A 20,546-nucleotide genomic window follows, 5' to 3' on the forward strand; every position below is an offset into this window, starting at 1 on the left:
AAAGTTACTGGGTTGTCACTTTTCGCATTTTCTGGGTTGGTAGATGCACCGGGGACCCAATTATAGCACTTGAACATTGAAAACGTCAAATTTTCATGATATGTCCCCTTTAAAATAGGTCAGTGCCATTGTTTTGTCTCAAGATGCTCTGCTATAGGTCTTAAATCTCATTTGTGCACACACTCAAAACATAACTTTGCATTTGAGTACATTAATGCAAATTGTTGTATCCACACCAGCTTGTTTTTTCACAAACCACTGTTCAAACAAAGCAAGTACTGCATTCTCAGCATTGCCACACGAGGCGCTAGAGCAGTTAGTTCAGTTAAACTGTTGACATGTTTGCAGCAGATACCCGAATAATAACTCATAAAGTTTGAAGGTACAGGCATTTAAATCTAATTTCTCTAGGGATTTATTTGTATATTCATACATTAAAGGTATTAATACCGTATAATTCTCTTTCTTACAATAACAAAAAGCAAATAAGTCATTACATGCAAATTCCAGACAGCTGCTCTGATTCATTTTCCCAAACCGACAGAGAAGCTGCATTTAGATTTGTTGTTGTTGTTGTTGTCGGTCTCTTGGAGGATTTGTGCAGTGCAAGCAGTCTAAGCCGGGTTAAAATAATTACCCTCAGCTCTCTAGCTGTCATATTCCTGCAGCCGCAACATTTCAGATATCACAGTTTATTATAAAGTAGCATTTACACCGAGCGACATGCTGCATTATTCATGAAGGGTTTTTTTTGCCCTCCAGTTTACTTCCCTGAACTCTGATCGAGATTCACTGGAGACAATCACTGTGCAAAGACATCTGTTTTTCAGCGCGCTCATGTTTAACACCATTTAAATGCATTTCTACTGGGACAAAAAGAAACCGTATGAATGTGAAGTATGATTCAGATGGGGGCTGAAAATATTACACATTGTCAGCAGCAACTCTAAATTTTGGTATTCATTTGAAAGAAATGAATACTTATATTCATCAAGGAAGCATTAAATTGATCAAGACATTTATAATGTAACAGAAGATTTCTATTTTAAATAAACACTGTTCTTTTGAACTTTATTCATTAAAGAATCCTGGGAAAAATGTATCACCGTTTCCACAAAAATATTATTCAACACAACTGTTTTCAGCGTCGATGATAATAATAAATGTTTCTTGAGCACACTAAAGTTAAACCCTATGCCCAAAATAATTGGATTGAGTGGGATAAACTTAAATTCAACAAATTACTTCAATAAAATTAACTTTTATGAGTATTTAGAACTTAACTTAACAAAACTGACACATTTTAAGTAATCTGAATTGTTTCATCGTTTTGAGTTTTAAGAACTTGTTTCTTTTAATTTAGACAAACTTAGCTGAAACTGGGCTGGGATTTCTATTTCCCAGCATGATTTGCCATGACACTCGAAAGGGAGAGTAGATATCAAAATTAAGTTTATATAATGTTTTTGATGCAAGATTATAGCGTTTAATGTTTTACTATGCTAATTTAGAAAAGTTTCTGTTACGTTGGGTTTTTTGGAGAGTCATCATGGTGACGAGTGGAGCATGAACTTGGTCTGAGAACAGGTATATGTTTATTGTTCTAAAGTCCTGTACTCATTCAGGAATTGCTATGCTATACTAATGCTATCAAAGCATAGTGTTACCAAGTTATAATTTACTGAATTAGCTAGTTAAAGCTAGCCAAGTTTCCACTACTAAAAATATTTTAGTTGCTATTACATGATCATTTTAAGTTAAATGTATAAATTAGCTTACTGAAATATTTCAAGTTAAGAGTAATTATGTATAAAATGTAGGAGTACAAAATAAAAATCGGCCAGTTCTGCTGGCTTAAACTTTTAATTTCTTAACTTCTCTCAAAAACATTAAAAAACTTAAAATCCTTCCGACCCCAAACTTCCTCAAGAATATATATAGTTTAGGTATTTTCTTGATTGACCATTTGACATGTGTTGTTCTCAAACTAACCTCATTTCTTCTTTTTTTTTCCATCTAAATGCAAATGGTTGCTCTCATAACAGCAGCCATATCTGTGGCCCATTTACAGTGCTGTCATGAAGAATTAGAGCTCGCAGGCATTGTTCTCGTGTCCGGAAAGATGTATCACCCCACGGTCCCGGAGTGTAAAGGGACGGGGGCGTTTGTGTTCTGCTGGAACGGGACCAGCCGTCCTGCTGCGCTAACATCCATCTAAAACTTGTGCTCTTAAAGGGGTCAGAAAAAAACTACAGTATACTACGGAAACATACTTTAAGTTTTAGTCTTACTGTAAGAGCATGTATTGAAACCAATGATGATTGCTTTAAAGGCCCCCTTTAGTCAATAATTCTATCCCTTAAAACTCATCTTTAATTACCAAAATGACATATTTAAACTTTTTTCCTTAAAAAAAAAAAAACTCTTCATGCCTTAAAATATCTTGAATGTAACTCGACACCCTTGCCTCATTTAGTATACGCGGTTCTATGAATATGCAAATGAGCCCCGCCTCCACTCAATCACAGCAGCTCAGAGATCCACTCGTTGACGATCACATGTTGATCTGATTGGTTACAAGGTAGTTTGTGACGTCAGAAACAACAACGATTTCAAACCGTGTTTTTGAGACTGTCTTTGATTCACTGCAGTTTTAAGGAGAAAATACTCAGAAATGGTGTCGACTTATGAATTTGCACATGGTTTGTCTTAAAGCATATTAAAAACACCACATAGACATTTAAACAACATTAAAAACTTGATTTTCACCACAGGGGGACTTTAGGACAAAATGCACAAAAATAATTCCCCTAAAATCTCAAATACAAATATTGCTGTTGGTGCATTTCAGCATTCTAGCAAATTCATGTAGAAAAATATAAAGGCTCACTGAAGATTTATTTCTATTTTTAAATGACATTATACAATATTTTTGTGGCATCAAATCAAAATTTTTTTTGTATAGTAACACTAAATGTGGTAGCCTGGATGCCAGCCGAACTTAGCCCCGCCCACAACATTTTATGGTCGGGAAGTTCGGTCTGGACTTGATCCGTTGTGGAGCTATGATGCCCGAACCAAAGCTATTCGGACCAATCAAATTGTCAGGGCGGCTTTATACGATGATGGACAGATGATCAACAGTAACGTAATCATCCACATCACCAACGAGCGCTTGGGTTGAATTCGTTTACAACAAAGATGACTGCCGCTGAAGAACTGAGATTTCACGAGTTCACACTTAGAAAGGGGTGTCACCAACGGACGTCGCTCAAATGCCTCTGGGCGCAATTGGATAGACCTAAAACCAATCAGAGCGATAGTCATTGTGTAAAGCCCACCCCAACGTTTCTGATTGGTGCCGCGATTTCGACGGATTAGAAATGGGCTTGAATGAGCTCTTTGCCAGACTACTTGCAGAGCAAATCTAAATTTGCCGGAAGTTGTTTGGGTTTTCCCAGGCTATGAGGAGAGGGCTCCGGGCTCGGTATTCGGTCCGAACCCAAAGTACTCCCTCCCCGTATTCCTGGCTGTGGAAGAACAAGCCGAGAGTGAGTGGAGGGATGCTGAAAACTGTCAAGGAATGTTAGGTGAGTTGACAGAGTGAATAAATATATGCTTCCTCTCTTGCTGATAAGGTAGACATGGTAATTGTTTGATGACAAGTTGATTGGATTGATTATTTGAACGTGCTCCTCCCTAACTTTATGAAACATTATGTGGTTGATTCCACCATCGCGTCTGTTATAGTAGATATCAATCGCGCATTAATTTTAGGAACAGAGAACCGCGATCACGGCATTTGTCGATCGGAAAGATGAATGAAAAACATACGTCACTTACTCTGTTGCTCTGATTGGTTGTAGGTCTATCCAATTGAGTGCAGATGCATTTTCCTTCCTGGTTCGGTTGAAACACGCCCCATAATCACAGCCCAATAGAGCAGTATCAGACTCACATTCTGACTAGAATCTGAGTATGGCGACGTCAGGCTGTAAATGTGGTATTTTTTTACTGAATAACAATTCATTTCCATGGTAAATTGGGTATACAATGTAAACATACTGAAAGTTTTAGTCTTATTTTAAGTCTTACTGTATTGAAACCAATGGCGATTGCATAAAAAAAAAAAGAGGAACTAGCTTACAGCAAACACTGAACCAGACTATTTAAATGTTGAGCAAGCAATCTCATTGGCTGGCCAATCAGCTTGTGGCATGCGGTAATGATGTGATTGGTTGCAGATTGCATGTAAAGGACCGATCAGCCTGCGCCCTCTAGAGTTTCAGGACTGAACTAGATATTCAACATCACTGTTGGTGGATTTAAATTTAAATTAGTGCTGGGCAGCGATTAACTGCATACAAAAGTAAAAGTTTGTGTTTACATAATATATGTGTGTTTACTGTGTATAATTATGTTGTATATATAAATATACACACATGCATATATATTTAAGAAAAATGTGTTATTTATATATTAAATATTTATATATAATATAAATTATGTATAAATATATATACATATACATTCAAATAGTTCTTAAATATATACATGCATATGAGTGTATTTATATATACAAAATAATTATACACAGTAAACACACAAATATTATGTAAACACAAACTTTTATTTTGTATGCGGTTAATCGCTGCCCAGCACTAATTAAAATACAGTAATATAGCGCCTCATTGAAGCATTGGTGATCACAGCTATCCATTATGTAAACATAATTAAAAACTAAAACACTTGCACCAAACATCTGGTCCTCATCTGCCAACAGATGCATTCTTCAGTTGATGATGTTTCAGTTATGCGCGCACTAAATAATTTTCATTATATGACCCGCCTTCTCTCTGAACACAGACCTGAAAAACAACAACAAAACAGCCTTAAAAGAAAGATCAAACTATTGCATCAAAGGGCAGTTAGTGTTTACCATTTTGTCATTTACTTTTTTTTTTTTTCACAAAGCACCTTCGGCTCCAGAGTATTTTCAAAGTCTGTTTTGATGTCCGTGTATGTTACTGCAATAATAATGTTCCCTTTCGTTCAGTCACTTTGAGTTACGTCAGTGATTGACGAATGGAGGTTTCGCTTAGAAGCCTATCACCTTCGAGTTCTTACAAAACGAGCCAATGGCAAAACAATGCCATGGGACTGCGGAATTTGCATAGCGCAACTCCGCCCCACCGCGTGGGTATAAAGGAAGCAGCGCGGCAATCTCGCATTATGTTTTTGCTTCGGAGCCGAGTGTTCTCTTCACTCCTCTCCACTGCAAGTTGTCTACGAGTTCTAGATACGAGACGAGTGACTCTTCAGCGGTGTTGGTGTGACGGCGTGTTCCAGCGAGATCTCATTCCTGCTGCTGGTCTGTGCAGTGATCTGCTCTTCGTCACCTGGTGCTCTTCTCGCTGAGAAGAACCCAGAAAATGCCCGATCAGTGTCGTGCTTTCCTTCCTGCAAGATGGGTTGGAGCGAAGGCTGTCTCCCTCCACCCTCAAAGTGTATGTTGCCGCTATCACCGCAAATCACGATGCAGTTAAAGGTAAGTCCTTGAGGAAGCATGACCTGGTCATCAGGTTCCTTAGAGGAGTGAGGAGACTAAATCCTCCTTGCTCTCCTCTTGTACCCTCTTGGGACCTCTCAGTGGTCTTATCTGCCCTGCAGAGAGCTCCCTTTGAGCCTTTGCAATCAGTTGAGCTTAAGTTCCTGTCTATGAAGACAGCGCTCCTGGTTGCATTGGCCTCCATCAAGAGGGTAGGGGACCTGCAGGCATTTTCGGTTGAAGAAGCGTGCCTAGAATTCGGGCCGGCTAATTCTCACGCGATCCTGAGACCCCGGCCTTGATATGTGCCCAAGGTTCCCACCACTCCCTTTCGAGATCAGGTGGTGAACCTGCAAGCGCTGCCCTCAGAGGAGGCAAACCCAGCCTTGGCGCTGCTCTGTCCAGTACGCTCTCCGTGCTTACGTAGACAGAACGCAGTGTTTCAGGACCTCAGACCAGCTCTTTGTCTGTTATGGTGGGAAGCTGAAGGGAAAGGCTCTCTCCAAGCAAAGGTTGTCTCACTGGAGTGGACGCCATGTCCCCTTGGGGTTCGGGCACACTCCACTCCTCCATGTACATGGTTCCCCCTCTGGGCGACCCCCACATGTGTATTTCCACTGTAAGCTTCTCTGAGCGTGTATCTTTCCCTTGGCAAGCCACCTTGCCACCCCTGGGGTTGAAAGATACCACCCTGCGGGCTGGATACCCAAGTGTTCTCCATATGCAGCCCGCTCGTGGTTCATATTTGTATTCTGCAAGTCTTCCCTTTGGCCGGCATTGTTTTGCATATTTCCACTGAGATATGCTTCCCAGTGTACCTTGGTATTCCTGTGTTAAGTACTTTGTCCGTGCCAGTCTCACGACAGGGAGCTCAGACTTGCGCAGGGCACTGGAAGACAGCCGCTGTGGCGTGATTGAATTGGGACCCCCATTCGTCAGTCACTGACATAACTCGGAGTGACTGAACGAAAGGGAACGTCTCGGTTACACTCTCAGAAAAAAAGGTACAAAAGCTGTCGCTGTGGCGGTACCTTTTCAAAAGATACACTTTTGTACCTAAAGAGTACATATTAGTCCCTCAAAGGTACATATTAGCAGAGGTGGGAAATCCAGGGGCCAACGAGTAAAAGTCCTGCCATATGTTTATTCCACCCATGAACTCAGTCAGCTGATTTCACTAATTAGTTCTCTCTCCTGTCTGAATTAGCAAATCCAGGTGATTGGAACAAAATACAGAGGAGGACTTTTACTTCCTGAACCTGGACTTTACACCTCTGCATAGCAATGCCACATGTCAGCCAAGAGCAAAGAAATAAACCATAACTGGACTTTATCGTAGCCACAAAATCTGTGTATATTAAATATGGATTAATTTCAGCCACAGCCTCAGATGAAATCAACTGAAGAGAAAAGAAGACATTAAATCTGTGAAGATCTCAGCAGAGGAGGATTAAACAACTCCACAAACAGCATTACCAGCTTCACTTATTACTAACCAGACTGACTTTATGTCTGTCAGACGTCTACAGAAGTTTTATTGAGAATTAACAGAGGTTTAACTCTAATGTGTTTCATTTGAAGTCACCATAACAGTGATTAGTGCTTCCATTAGTTGGGCTCTTAACTCTTATTTGCTAATTCAGACAGGAGAGAGAACTAATTAGTGAAATGAGCTGACTGAGTTTATGGGTGGAATAAACATATGGCAGGACTTTTACTCGTTGGCCCCTGGATTTCCCACCTCTGCTAATATGTACCTTTGAGGGACTAATATGTACTCTTTAGGTACAAAAGTGTACCTTTTGAAAAGGTTTGACAGCTTTTGTACCTTTTTTTCTGAGAGTGTACGGATGTAACCCTCGTTCCCTGAGGAGGGAACGGAGACGTTACGTCCCCCTGCCACAACCGCTGTACCGCTGGAACAGCCGGGAGTGCAGTCTCGGCTCCTCAGCATAACATAATGCGAGATTGCCGCGCTGCTTCCTTTATACCCACGCGGTGGGGCGGAGTTGCGCCAAGCAAATTCCGCAGACCCATGGCATTGTTTTGCCATTGTCTCGTTTTGTAAGAACTCGAAGGTGATAGGCTTCTAAGTGAAACCCCCATTCGTCAATCACTGACGTAACGTCTCCGTTCCCTCCTCTGGGAACGAGGGTTACATACGTAACTGAGACGTTTGAGCTAACAAACCTCCCAGATATCTCCAAATATCTTGCAGATTTCTCTGTAGTAATTTTATAAAGTGAACTCCATTGTAGTTCTAGAGGCCGTTGAGAATAATGACTGATCTTGTATGCATGAGAGGAGGCGAGACTACAAAGCATCCAATCAAAGACACACAAAACATCTGTAAAACACGACACAATATCATAGAGGAGAATCATTAATGACACAGAGATGAATAATAATCTGCTAATGTGTGAACGTGTTCGGCTGAAAACCATTTAAGAGATTGATTGTATCCTGCAAGATCCGAGATTTCATTTACGACGGAGAGCTACTCTTTGAAAGGTTTTGTTTTTTGCTCTCCTCCCGACATTAAAGGCGATAACATTGTCCATCTGGTCATTACGGTGATCATTTAACAGCTCAGACTGAGGCCTTTATGATAGTGAGGTGTCCATCCATCCATCCATCCATCCATCCATCCATCCATCCATCCATCCATCCATCCATCCATCCATCCATCCATCCATCCATCCATCCATCCATCCATCCATCCATCCATCCATCCATCCATCCATCCATCCATCCATCCATCCATCCATCCATCCATCCATCCATCCATCCATCCATCTACAGCTACAGTTCTGGTTGTTTGTGGAATAATTAAGGCCAGTACATTTTTGGACTGTGTGTGTGTGTGTGTGTGTGTGTGCACAGTAGAGTGTTTATGCTGTCAGAATGTGTCATGATGGACACATGATCACATGATACAGTAACTGGTGTTGATATCCCATATATTGATCACACTGAACAATGTCCGATTTCATCAATGGTACACTGATAATGTGGACAGTCAGAACTAGATCGGACTCACAAAACAAATCACAATGATTGAACGAAACTTTTGAAAAAAACTGCAAATCTTACAAACAGCCGGACAGCACGATTTGCTCGTAGTAAAGGAGTGACAAGCAAAGCCCAAGTGAACAGCCAATCAAACAGGGACATTCGCAGCCGCTGGGAATCATTTGCTTCCTTCAATGTTCTGCGCACTGAAAAAAAATGTCAGGTAAGAATCCTGCTGTTGAAGATTAAAAGTCAAGAAGCTGTCAGAGTGTCTCTAACCAGCATCACAGTTGCGCTGAAAACACAGCAGGCTCATCAATAAATCACAAACACAAGCAGAAAAACACCAACTACATGCACGAATATGACAGAAAATACAGATACATGAAGTGATTTCACTGACAGCTTTTGTAAAACTGCAGTGAAGATGAGGAGTATTTACCTGAAATAAAACAAAAACAGAAGAAATTGATTATTAGTCTAATTCAGATTGGAATTTAAAAAACGAATAATTGTGAAATAGTGTTTAGAGCAATATATTTACAATGGATGTCTATATAGGGCAAGACAATGAATGTTAAAATGCACACGGTTTCAAAAGCATTCTCTACTAAACTTAAACATTGTGTTGACATGAGATCAGTGCAATTAAATCACTTACCAAAGTTTTCAGCGATGCGATGACAATTATTTCCACTCGTCATGATCATTTAGAGTCAGTAAACAGCCACTCTTCTGCTAAAATGACCATTTAGACACTCAAACAATGCACATTTTAAAGGAAAAATCCATGCAAATGCATTTAACTTTCAAATAGTTAAATAATTTTCTGTGGTTTTATGCTATTTTAACAAACAAACAATTAATTGTTCGGTTGTAATTATTTTCTGCGATAATCAACATTATGCTACAAATTCTGTCAACAGAGCTTGACTTGATTTTAATTGTGTTTAAGCTTTTTAACAAATAAACAAACAAAAAAGTGAAGACATAATTGTCTGTGGTTGTAAGCTTTTTAAATAAATAATTAAAACAAATGTTACTTTAATTTTTATTATTTAAAAAAAAGATAAAAAACTTTAATAAATAAATAAATTCTGAACTTTTAAAATAAACAAATCAATAACAATTTGAAATTATTTTCTGTGGTTTGAAGTTTTTTTAATATATATATATATATATATATATATATATATATATATATATATATATATATATATATATATATATATATATATATATATATTAAATCAATTAATAATCATGTGAAATAATTTTCTATGGTAATCAATATCATTCTACAAATGCTACTGATAAAGCTTAACTTTTATTGAACCCCAAACCTTCCTTTGACACCCTTGTAAATGGTGTCTATTTTATCATCAGCCATCTTTTGGTTATGTGCGACACAGCGAGTTTAATCTAATATTTCATTACAAATAATAATAATAAAAAAACTTAAGATAGGGCATCTGTGTGTGAATGTCAGAAAATCATACATTTCATTAAAACCTTATTTATTGAGAACCAACACAATAAAACAACACAAATCCCCTTCAGAGTTGTGCAGACTATCATTGCCGTGGCAAAGCATCATGGGAAATCCTTGATAGACTGATGGTAAACATCATAGACAGAAGGCTGTTAATTAACATCCATCTCGAGGGTATACGCAGATTTGATTGTATATAATAGAGTATTAAAGGCATATCTTCCATTATCATTAATTTTCCGTCACTCATTTTCTCATCTTGATTGCTTTTGATTGCTTTTGTCTGCTTGTTCAACATGTCAGAGATCTTGAAAGCAAAGGGAAGGATGATTCCTATTCAAAACTAGCAGACAATACGTACGAATGGCTGAATCAACCAAATTTATTCACCATTAGTCTACAAGTACAGATTAAAAAACACACACACACGCACGTTACTGTACACATTTGTGTCATCAAATATACTTCGGGTGGGTTGATGCTAGAAAATGTCCGAACAGAAGCAATGAAAATGCAAAAAGCAACCCATAGTAACCCACAAAGCGAACTCACTGTTTAACTGCTGCTAACCGAGTGTATATTTACAATCACCTACGCAGAAGGAAACGACACAGGTCCACTGAAAAAAATACATGAAACTGAGAAACCAAACAGAGATAATGCGACAAAGGAAAAGAAAAACAACGTCAGTTTTATTGTGCTTTTAAACCCTTTCCCCACTTCGGTATCGAAGCGGGACGTGTTTTGAGAAGAGGCACTCGCTAAAGTGCTTACACAAGTTTATATTCAAGAAGAATCGCTATCGCTATGTTTAGGACTCAAGTTAGAAATCATAAATCTATATACGCTACCGCTCAATGTTTGGAAAAATTACGATATTTCCATGTTTTTTGAAAGAAGTCTCTTCTGCTCACCAAGGCTGCCTTTATTTGATCAAAAATACAGTAAAAACAGTAAAACTGTTAAATATTATTACAATTTAAAATAACTGTTTACCATGGAACCTTGTTTCCGCCACGGAATAAACCAATTTAAAATGTAATTACGACTTTTTATCTCACAATTCTGACCTTTTTCTCTCACAATTGCAAGATATAAACTTGCAACTGCAAGAAAAAAAGTCGGAATTGCGAGATATAAACTTGCAACTGTGAGAAAAAAAGTTGGAATTGCAAGATAGAGACTTGCAACTGCGAGAAATAAACGTGCAACTGTGAGAAATAAAGTCAGAATTGCGAGATATAAACTTGCAAATGCGAGAAATAAATCAGAATTGCGAGAAATAAAATCGAAATTGCCAGATATAAACTTGCAACTGCGAGAAATAAAGTCAGAATTGCGAGATATAAACTTGCAACTGCGAGAAATAGAATTGTGAGATATAAACTTGCAACTGCGAGAAATAAAGTCAGAATTTGCAAGATATAATCTTGCAACTGCGAGAAATAAAGTCAGAATTGCAAGATAGAAACTCAGAATTGCGAGAAATGAAGTTGGAGTTGCGAGATATAAACTTGCAACTGCGAGAAATAGAATTGTGAGATATAAACTTGCAACTGCGAGAAATAAAGTCAGAATTTGCAAGATATAATCTTGCAACTGCGAGAAATAAAGTCAGAATTGCAAGATAGAAACTCAGAATTGCGAGAAATGAAGTTGGAGTTGCGAGATATAAACTTGCAACTGCGAGAAATAAAGTCAGAATTGCGAGATATAAACTTGCAACTGCGAGAAATAAAGTCAGAATTGCAAGATAGAAACTCAGAATTGCGAGAAATGAAGTTGGAGTTGCGAGATATAAACTTGTAACTGCAAGAAATAAAGTCAGAATTGCGAGATATAAACTTGTAACTGCGAGAAATAAAGTCAGAATTTCGAGATATAAACTTATATATAAAATAAAAAAAGTCGGAATTGCAACTGTGAAAAAAAAGTCAGAATTGCGAGATATAAACTTGCAAATGCGAGAAATAAATCAGAATTGCGAGAAATAAAATCGAAATTGCAGATATAAACTTGCAACTGCGAGAAATAAAGTCAGAATTGCGAGATATAAACTTGCAACTGCGAGAAATAGAATTGTGAGATATAAACTTGCAACTGCGAGAAATAAAGTCAGAATTTGCAAGATATAATCTTGCAACTGCGAGAAATAAAGTCAGAATTGCAAGATAGAAACTCAGAATTGCGAGAAATGAAGTTGGAGTTGCGAGATATAAACTTGCAACTGCGAGAAATAAAGTCAGAATTGCGAGATAGAAACTCAGAATTGCGAGAAATGAAGTTGGAGTTGCGAGATATAAACTTGTAACTGCAAGAAATAAAGTCAGAATTGCGAGATATAAACTTGTAACTGCGAGAAATAAAGTCAGAATTTCGAGATATAAACTTATATATAAAATAAAAAAAGTCGGAATTGCAACTGTGAAAAAAAAGTCAGAATTGCGAGATATAAACTTGCAAATGCGAGAAATAAATCAGAATTGCGAGAAATAAAATCGAAATTGCCAGATATAAACTTGCAACTGCGAGAAATAAAGTCAGAATTGCGAGATATAAACTTGCAACTGCGAGAAATAGAATTGTGAGATATAAACTTGCAACTGCGAGAAATAAAGTCAGAATTTGCAAGATATAATCTTGCAACTGCGAGAAATAAAGTCAGAATTGCAAGATAGAAACTCAGAATTGCGAGAAATGAAGTTGGAGTTGCGAGATATAAACTTGCAACTGCGAGAAATAAAGTCAGAATTGCAAGATAGAAACTCAGAATTGCGAGAAATGAAGTTGGAGTTGCGAGATATAAACTTGCAACTGCGAGAAATAAAGTCAGAATTGCGAGATATAAACTTGCAACTGCGAGAAATAAAGTCAGAATTGCAAGATAGAAACTCAGAATTGCGAGAAATGAAGTCAGAATTTCGAGATATAAACTTATATATAAAATAAAAAAAGTCGGAATTGCAACTGTGAAAAAAAAGTTGGAATTGCAAGATATAAACTTGCAAATGCGAGAAATAAAATCAGAATTGCGAGAAATAAAGTCAGAATTGCCAGATATAAACTTGCAACTGCGAGAAATAAAGTCAGAATTTGCGAGATATAAACTCGCAATTGCGAGAAATTAAATCTGAATTGCGAGAAATAAAGTCAGAATTGCCAGATATAAACTTGCAACTGAGAGAAATAAAGTCGGAATTACGAGATAGAAACTCGCAACTGCAAAAAATAGAATTGCGAGATAGAAACTTGCAACTGCGAGAAATAAAGGTGGAATTGCCAGATAGAAACTTGCAAATGCGAGAAATAAAATCAGAATTGCGAGAAATAAAGTCAGAATTGCCAGATATAAACTTGCAACTGCGAGAAATTAAGTTGGAATTACGAGATAGAAACTCAGAATTGTGAGAAAGAAACTTGCAATTGCGAAAAATAGAATTGCGAGATATAAACTTGGAACTGCGAGAAATAAAGTTGGAATTGCCAGATATAATCTTGCAACTGCGAGAAATAAAGTCAGAATTGCGAGATATAATCTTGCAACTACGATAAATAAAGTCAAAATTGAGAGATAAAAAGTCGCAATTACCTTTAAATTTTTTTATTCAATGGCAAGAAACAAACTTCCAGAGTTTTCTTTGTGAATATGTGTTAAAATGTAATTTATTTCTGCGATCAAAGCTGAATTTTCAGCATCATTACTCTTAGTCTTCAGTGTCAAATGATCCTTCAGAAATCATTCTAATATGATGATTTGGTGAGCCTTGGTGAGCAGAGACTCCTTTCAAAACCATAAAAAAAATCATAATAATTCCAAGCGGTTGACCAGCAGTGTAGGTTTTTTGATACTGAATGTATATAAAGTCAGTGCAGGTTCGCAACAGTTCAGTACTGATTCTGAAAAAAATAGTTTCAGGCCTCTGTTTCTAGTCCAGCGTCCACGCGCGAAGCCCTTGCGTTTGCTCTACGTGCGAGGAGATCCGGGTCGCTCCGGAAAGTGTGGATCCTATCCCAGCTGACCCAGAACTGATGGAGTGGAAAGCTTGCGCTGGAAGCGGGAACAGGTCAAGGTTGGACGCTTAAAAAAAAGAAACCTGTCCAGGGGGACACCACACATTTCCCGAGCCGGATTGTTTGTTGACATCATTCGCTCTCCCGTCTTCTCCCGTCTCTCTCAGACAGTTACTTCGGTCTTACTCGCGGTTCTGTACTGATGATGGTGGTGTCCAGGTATGTACTGCAGGTGGTCGACCGTGTGCATCTTTCGGTTGGCGAACGCCTGCCGTTTATTTCCCACCTGCGCGCTGTTAACAGTCAGTGTGTTGTAGGACTCGTTGTTGTGGGTTGTTGTGGGGTGCGAATGCATCTTCATCATTTTGTAGTGCCGGTCCATGACCGGCGTTGTCGGGATGAACATGTCCGTCTGGGAAAGCGCCCGCGACATGGCCTTCTCCCGGAAGTTGGAGCGCCGCAAGGAGAGCATCTTATCCGGGGAGAGCAGCGGATCCTGGGAGAGCAGTCGGTCGGCCGACAGCAGCTGCTCCTCGGAGAGGATTCGCCCGTGGTACGGAGACAGACCGCCGGCGCCGCCCGTGTATGAGGACAGGCCGTAGTCCCGGTGCGGCTTGGAGCGGGCGGGCGAGAGCACGTGGTCCTGGGATATGGTGCGCTGGACGCGTTTGGGCGAGAGCACGTGATCTTGAGACATGGCTCGCTGGACGCGCTTGGGCTTCTGGCGCTGCGCGGGCGGATCCACGTTCAGCTTGATCATGTGCGTCTGTAGGTTTCCGCCGCGAGGCGTCAGGTCGGACAAATGGTGCTTCCGTATGTAATACTCGTCATTGTCACCTGAGAACGAGAGATCAGAGCGGTGCTGTTATACCGTGAAAATAAAACTAACACTTTAGTTTAGGGTCCAATTCTCACTGTTAATTAAGCCCCTTTCACACAGCGCTTTGAACCCGGGAAATTGACGGCAAATTGCCAGAGTGCCTTCTGTGTGAACGCAAACACGACCCGGGATTGATGCCGGGATCGATGCCGGGTTGGGGACCTAGTAACATTGCCGTGTTCAGTCCCGGAACGCACACTGTGTGAACAAAAGCCGTAATAATGGCGTGTCGTAGTGATGACGCTGAAGCGCGGGATCGTTCGCCAGCTGTGAAACGGTACGTAATGCGCAAGTTTATGATCGAATCAGAGTAAAAAATGCACAAGCGTGGTTTATCAGCAAACTTAAGACGCTGCTGAGACATTACAAGTCACATCGATGTCACGTGTCTTTACGGGATTTTTACGGGTTGTGTGTGAACGCACTCTCTGATTCCGGCAAATCACTGGCAGTGTGAATGAACCAAAATCGAACGAACCCGGGTCAAATCCCGGGTCACTTTATCCGTGTATTTTCCGGAATCTCTGTGTGAAAGGGGCTTTTGTTGCTTACACAGGTAAATCGCAGAGTTAAATTAACTACTCTGCTCAGAGTACATATGGTCCCACTTTAAAGAGTATTAGGCTGTGTCCACCAAAGCGTTTTTTCACGCAGCTGGCGTATTTTTTCAATTGTTTTCAATGGGAGCGCTGCATTTTTAAAACGGCATGAGCTTAACGAGGCACTGAGCGTTTATTTCACGCTGAAGCGCTGAGCGCTCTGCGTTTTTTACAGCCCGCCGAGAGTTGAAGAATGTTCAACTTTGGGTAAAACACAGCGCTCATCACTGTGACTTTTTACCCAACCGTCCAATCACAGTGGAGGAGGGGCGGGACTAATACCACACCGACCAACCGCCACATTCTGCTTGTACAACGTTAACAGATGACAACAACAAGCATAATAACGGAACAAAATATTTTAAAACAAGAGCCAGAGAAAATACGTTACACTGTATCGACATTTTAATATAGAATCAACACAGAAACAAAATATGTGTGAAATGAGATACTAGTAACACTTTCGCGGATATTCCGTATCATAACAAGCAACGTGTCTCAACTGAAAAAAATGCTGCGCTGCCAAAATGCTCTCAAGCGCCCATAGCTAGGCGTTTTGGTGGACACATGGCCTTAAAGTAACTCTGAATCAGAGTTGAAGTTAATGAGATAATTAAGTGATTAATTAAGTGATGATTGGGTATTAGTGATGAACACCTGCTGTTAACAAGCAGAATCACGGAAGGAAAAAGAAACAATAAGAACAGAAAAAAAAGAAACGTAAGAGCTACAACTTAAGCCTTAGATAAAAAAACAAACAAATAAATCTAAATGAAAAAAAAAAAAGATAAAAACCACAAAAACACTACAAAATGACTAAAACTGACCTTTTGAAAAACATTTACATGAATTGAAATAAAATGTTAACTGATACACACGCGCACACACACACACACACACACACACACACACACACACACACACACACACACACACACACACACACACACACACACACACACTATAAACTTATACACAATTTATTTTATTTCAGTTAGTTGTAAAGGCAACATTTCTAGAATCTATAGTTCTATGTCTATTTATAATCTAGTTTAGTTTACATTGAAGTCCTAAAATAACTAAAACTAAAACAAAAATTTGAAACCTCAAATATAAAAGTAAAATCTCAAAATTCTAAATATAAATACATACTACAATGCTGTACTGGATCAGAGTAACATCAGCAGAAATGAAACAGAACAAAATCGGACTGATAATAAAATAACTCTGTTGTAACTCCCCCTAAAAAGTGCAGCTGATGCCGAAGCGACAGGTCCTGCAGAGACTATTCTGCAGATGTGCAATGGGGTTCTAAATTGTGTTTTTATGTCTCTGTTGCCTCGCTTTCTCTATTTGTATTGCTCTGTTAATCTTTTCTTTGTTTTTCTCAACAATGGCACAGGAAACACAATGTTTGGACTGAAACCGTTGAGACTATATGATGAGTCTCTGTGGAACAGGGAAATGTGTGTGTGTGTGTGTGTGTGTGTGCACGCGAGTGTGTGTGCGAGTGTGTACTTGTACAACTATCTTTGTGATAGGGATGTTTTAGGGATAAGGTTATAATTAGGTTAAGGGCCGGTTTAGGGTCAGGGTTCAGGTTAGGCACTTAGTTGTGATGGGTAAGGTTAGGGTAAGCGGCTAGAAATTGCATCATGTCAATGAATGTCCACATAAAGATAGATGTACAAGAATGTGTGTGTGTGTGTGTGTGTGTGTGGCCCATTTTGTAGTGTTTGTTGAGCAGCAGATGAACTCAAGGATAGGGCACTTCTCCTGAGATGTTGCTCTAGTCTTGTTAAAGCTTCTTTCTAGTTACTCATGAAGCAGTATGCGTCTGTGGCAGATGTTTGGGATGGTATCCTTTAGGGGTGTAACAGTAAATGTTCAATCCTGAACTATCACGGTTCGGACGTTACAGTTTGGTTTATACAGTCAGACGACGAATGTGGTGAGTCACAGGCGATCCACACCCCAATACAGAAGGGGGAGCGCGGTAATGCAACACTGTTTGCTAACCACCAACTTTTCTAAAAGGGTAGCTTTACCAAATTAAAATTATAACAAGTTACAGTGTTCTAGTAGCTTCCCCAAAATCCCTGCCCGTTTCCTTTCCGAACAGCCTCGGACAGAGAGCAAAGTTACGAGAAACATGAATGTGTTTGTCAGCGTTCAGTACAAGACTAGATATCGATTCAGCACTGAACTGTTTATCTTGGAGCTAATGAAGACAGGCTTGTGTAGTTCAGAATTACCATCACTGACACGGCAGGGTTTTGGCAGACGAACGGTTTCCAAAGGCCGAATGTTCCGATGCGAGGGCGTGACATTACAGAGAAAAGGTCAGCTGAACAGGCCTAAGGCCTCGCGCTGGCTAACGGTCACTCCAGGACCCCAGAGCTCAATTATACACTCACATAAGAGCGAATCTAATGCCACAGGCTTCAGCTGAGGAATATGAGCTACGGGCCATCCCACACTCTTCAAAATAAAAGTTATTTATCGGAATCGGTGGTTCCATGAAGAACCTTTAACACTTTCCATCTTTCCATTCCACAAAATTCCATTATGAGCCTCTTTTTGTCTTTCTATTTTTTTGTCATGCTAAATATCTTTGCATCTATATATATATATATATATAGATGCAAGGCAAAATATTTTATACAAATCTCAAAAAAAGTTGCTTTTTTGTTAAGTATCATATTTGATACACCATTTATGGCTCATATAGTTAGAGATAATATAGTGAGGATATGAAACTCTCACTCGAGTAGGAAAAACGCCTCAATTTTATTCAGAGGCCCAAACTGAGCAAAAAATATGCGATTTGTTGCAACTGCTGATATTTATATATAAAAAGTTAGATGAAATTCTGGAATGTAAATCGCTGAGATCTTTATAGCAGTCTAGCAGATACTCACATAAAATGCATATAAATGGATCAGTCGTCACTAAATCTGCCAATAATGTCTTAGTAAGATAATATTTGAATGTTTAGTTTTATCTAAGCTCTGTTGTTTTAAAACATATAATGTAATGCAATGATGATTGAGAGATGAACAAATAAACCTTCCTCAAAAACCTGATGATCATGTGTGAAAAACTCATAGATTTTTCTACAAAAATTATCGATAATCAAGTAACCGAAGTTGCTTCAGTCTGGTAAGTGTTCATCGTGAAATATTATTAACAATATAACAGTTATTCTATACGTTTACTTTATAAAAATCAGTAAAGATTTCACAGCAAAAGACCACGAGCTGAAGGAGGATGTTTTTACAACTACGCTAAAAAAGTCTTTTACTTGCTAAAAAACTATCAATCAGATGAAAAAAAGTAGATAATGTGCAACAGTCTTTTCAGCAGTTTTGATAATGTTGATCATTCAGAGGCCTTATAGATTTGTGTATCAAATACGATACAGTAGGATTTATAGGATTAAACTTATGACAAAGATCCCCAAAAAATTGCATGCTCTCTCTCTCTCTCTCTCTCTCTCTCTCTCTCTCTCTCTGTGCCATACGAAGCGTCTCCCTATTAAAACGAGACTAATTGTTCTTCATTACTGCTCATTACTCTCAGGTCTGCCTCCCTGTTCGCCTCACAGCAGGTGAAGTCCGAAATTACTCAAACCACACTGCAAACAGGGCTAGTGATTTAAGACACCAGAAGCACCATTATTTACTCCCCACTGGGAACAAAACCACGTCTAAAGCACTAAAACTGGGTTTGGCTCGCCTAGTGTTCAGTAATATCATTGATTCGACTGCACTGACACCATCAGATGAGAACAAAACTTCAACCGACTCGAGCTGAATAATGACACTATTGTCTTCTGTTTATTTGTTTCACAACTGACTAATTTTGCAAGATTGACTCAGTTATTGATCTGAACTGAATCAACACTGAGCCGTCTTGAGCTGAATAACAACACTATTGTCTTTTTAGAGCTGCTTTACAGCTGAATATGGATTTTTTTTCTCATATAATGAAGTTTGCATCATTGATTCTGCTATTTTCCTGTTTATCACGGTGAAGCTGCTTTGAATCAATAGTGAAATTAATAGCAATAAAGGTGACTTGACTGATTTTTCTCGTCTGTCATGGCAAGTTTGCTTTTGTGATCAGTGTCGGTTTGCACTTCAGAAAGAAGCTTCATTATGAATTCTTCTTGGTTTTCAATGTTTTTATTTTCTTCATTTGGTTTTGAATGTCATTCATTTAAGAGCCGTATAGTGGCATCCATCTGATCATAATGGTTTTGGACTATGTTAACGCAGCATGTCAATACTTTAATGTTTAATTTATCCTGCCCTTTATATTTAATGAAAGCCGTCTGGTTATTTGTCATTTAGCAGGTGCTTTTAACCGGAGAGATCCGCAGTGCGTTTATTATAAGCGCAGTCCCTGTGGAGCTGAGCGTCCCGCACAAGGTCACTGAAGTGAGAGGAAACCTTACTCATTTAAGAAACAACCTAATAGGGGTTTAATCCTACAACCCACCGAGATCCTGTGATGTGTGCTATACTGGTCAAAAGATTGGGGTTAGAAAGAGAAGTCTCTTCTGCTCACCAAGGCTTTATCTATTTGATTAAAAATACAGCAAAACATACTATTCAAAATAGCTGTTTTCTATGTGAATATACACTCTCCTAAAGGATTATTAGGAACACCTGTTCAATTTCTCATTAATGCAATTATCTAATCAACCAATCACATGGCAGTTGCTTCAATGCATTTAGGGGTGTGGTCCTGGTCAAGACAATCTCCTGAACTCCAAACTGAATGTCAGAATGGGAAAGAAAGGTGATTTAAGCAATTTTGAGCGTGGCATGGTTGTTGGTGCCAGACGGGCCGGTCTGAGTATTTCACAATCTGCTCAGTTACTGGGATTTTCACGCACAACCATTTCTAGGGTTTACAAAGAATGGTGTGAAAAGGGAAAAACATCCAGTATGCGGCAGTCCTGTGGGCGAAAATGCCTTGTTGATGCTAGAGGTCAGA

The 20,546-nt window shown here is 39.0% G+C and overlaps 1 protein-coding gene across 1 annotated transcript in view; it reads right to left on the reverse strand.

Annotated features, from left to right (window-relative positions):
- Positions 1-10,120: 10,120 nt before the first annotated feature.
- LOC311300508 (shisa family member 6) overlaps positions 10,121-20,546 on the reverse strand; it is a 107,218-nt gene continuing 96,792 nt past the window's right edge. The window contains exon 9 of the mRNA XM_084424807.1: positions 10,121-14,900. Within this exon, the coding sequence (XP_084280933.1) occupies positions 14,227-14,900 (674 nt within the window). The 3' untranslated portion in view covers positions 10,121-14,226. The remainder of the gene's footprint in view (positions 14,901-20,546) is intronic.

This window comes from Rutilus rutilus (genome assembly GCF_951802725.1).
Source record: "Rutilus rutilus genome assembly, chromosome: 1".
Taxonomy (NCBI): Eukaryota; Metazoa; Chordata; class Actinopteri; order Cypriniformes; family Leuciscidae; genus Rutilus; species Rutilus rutilus.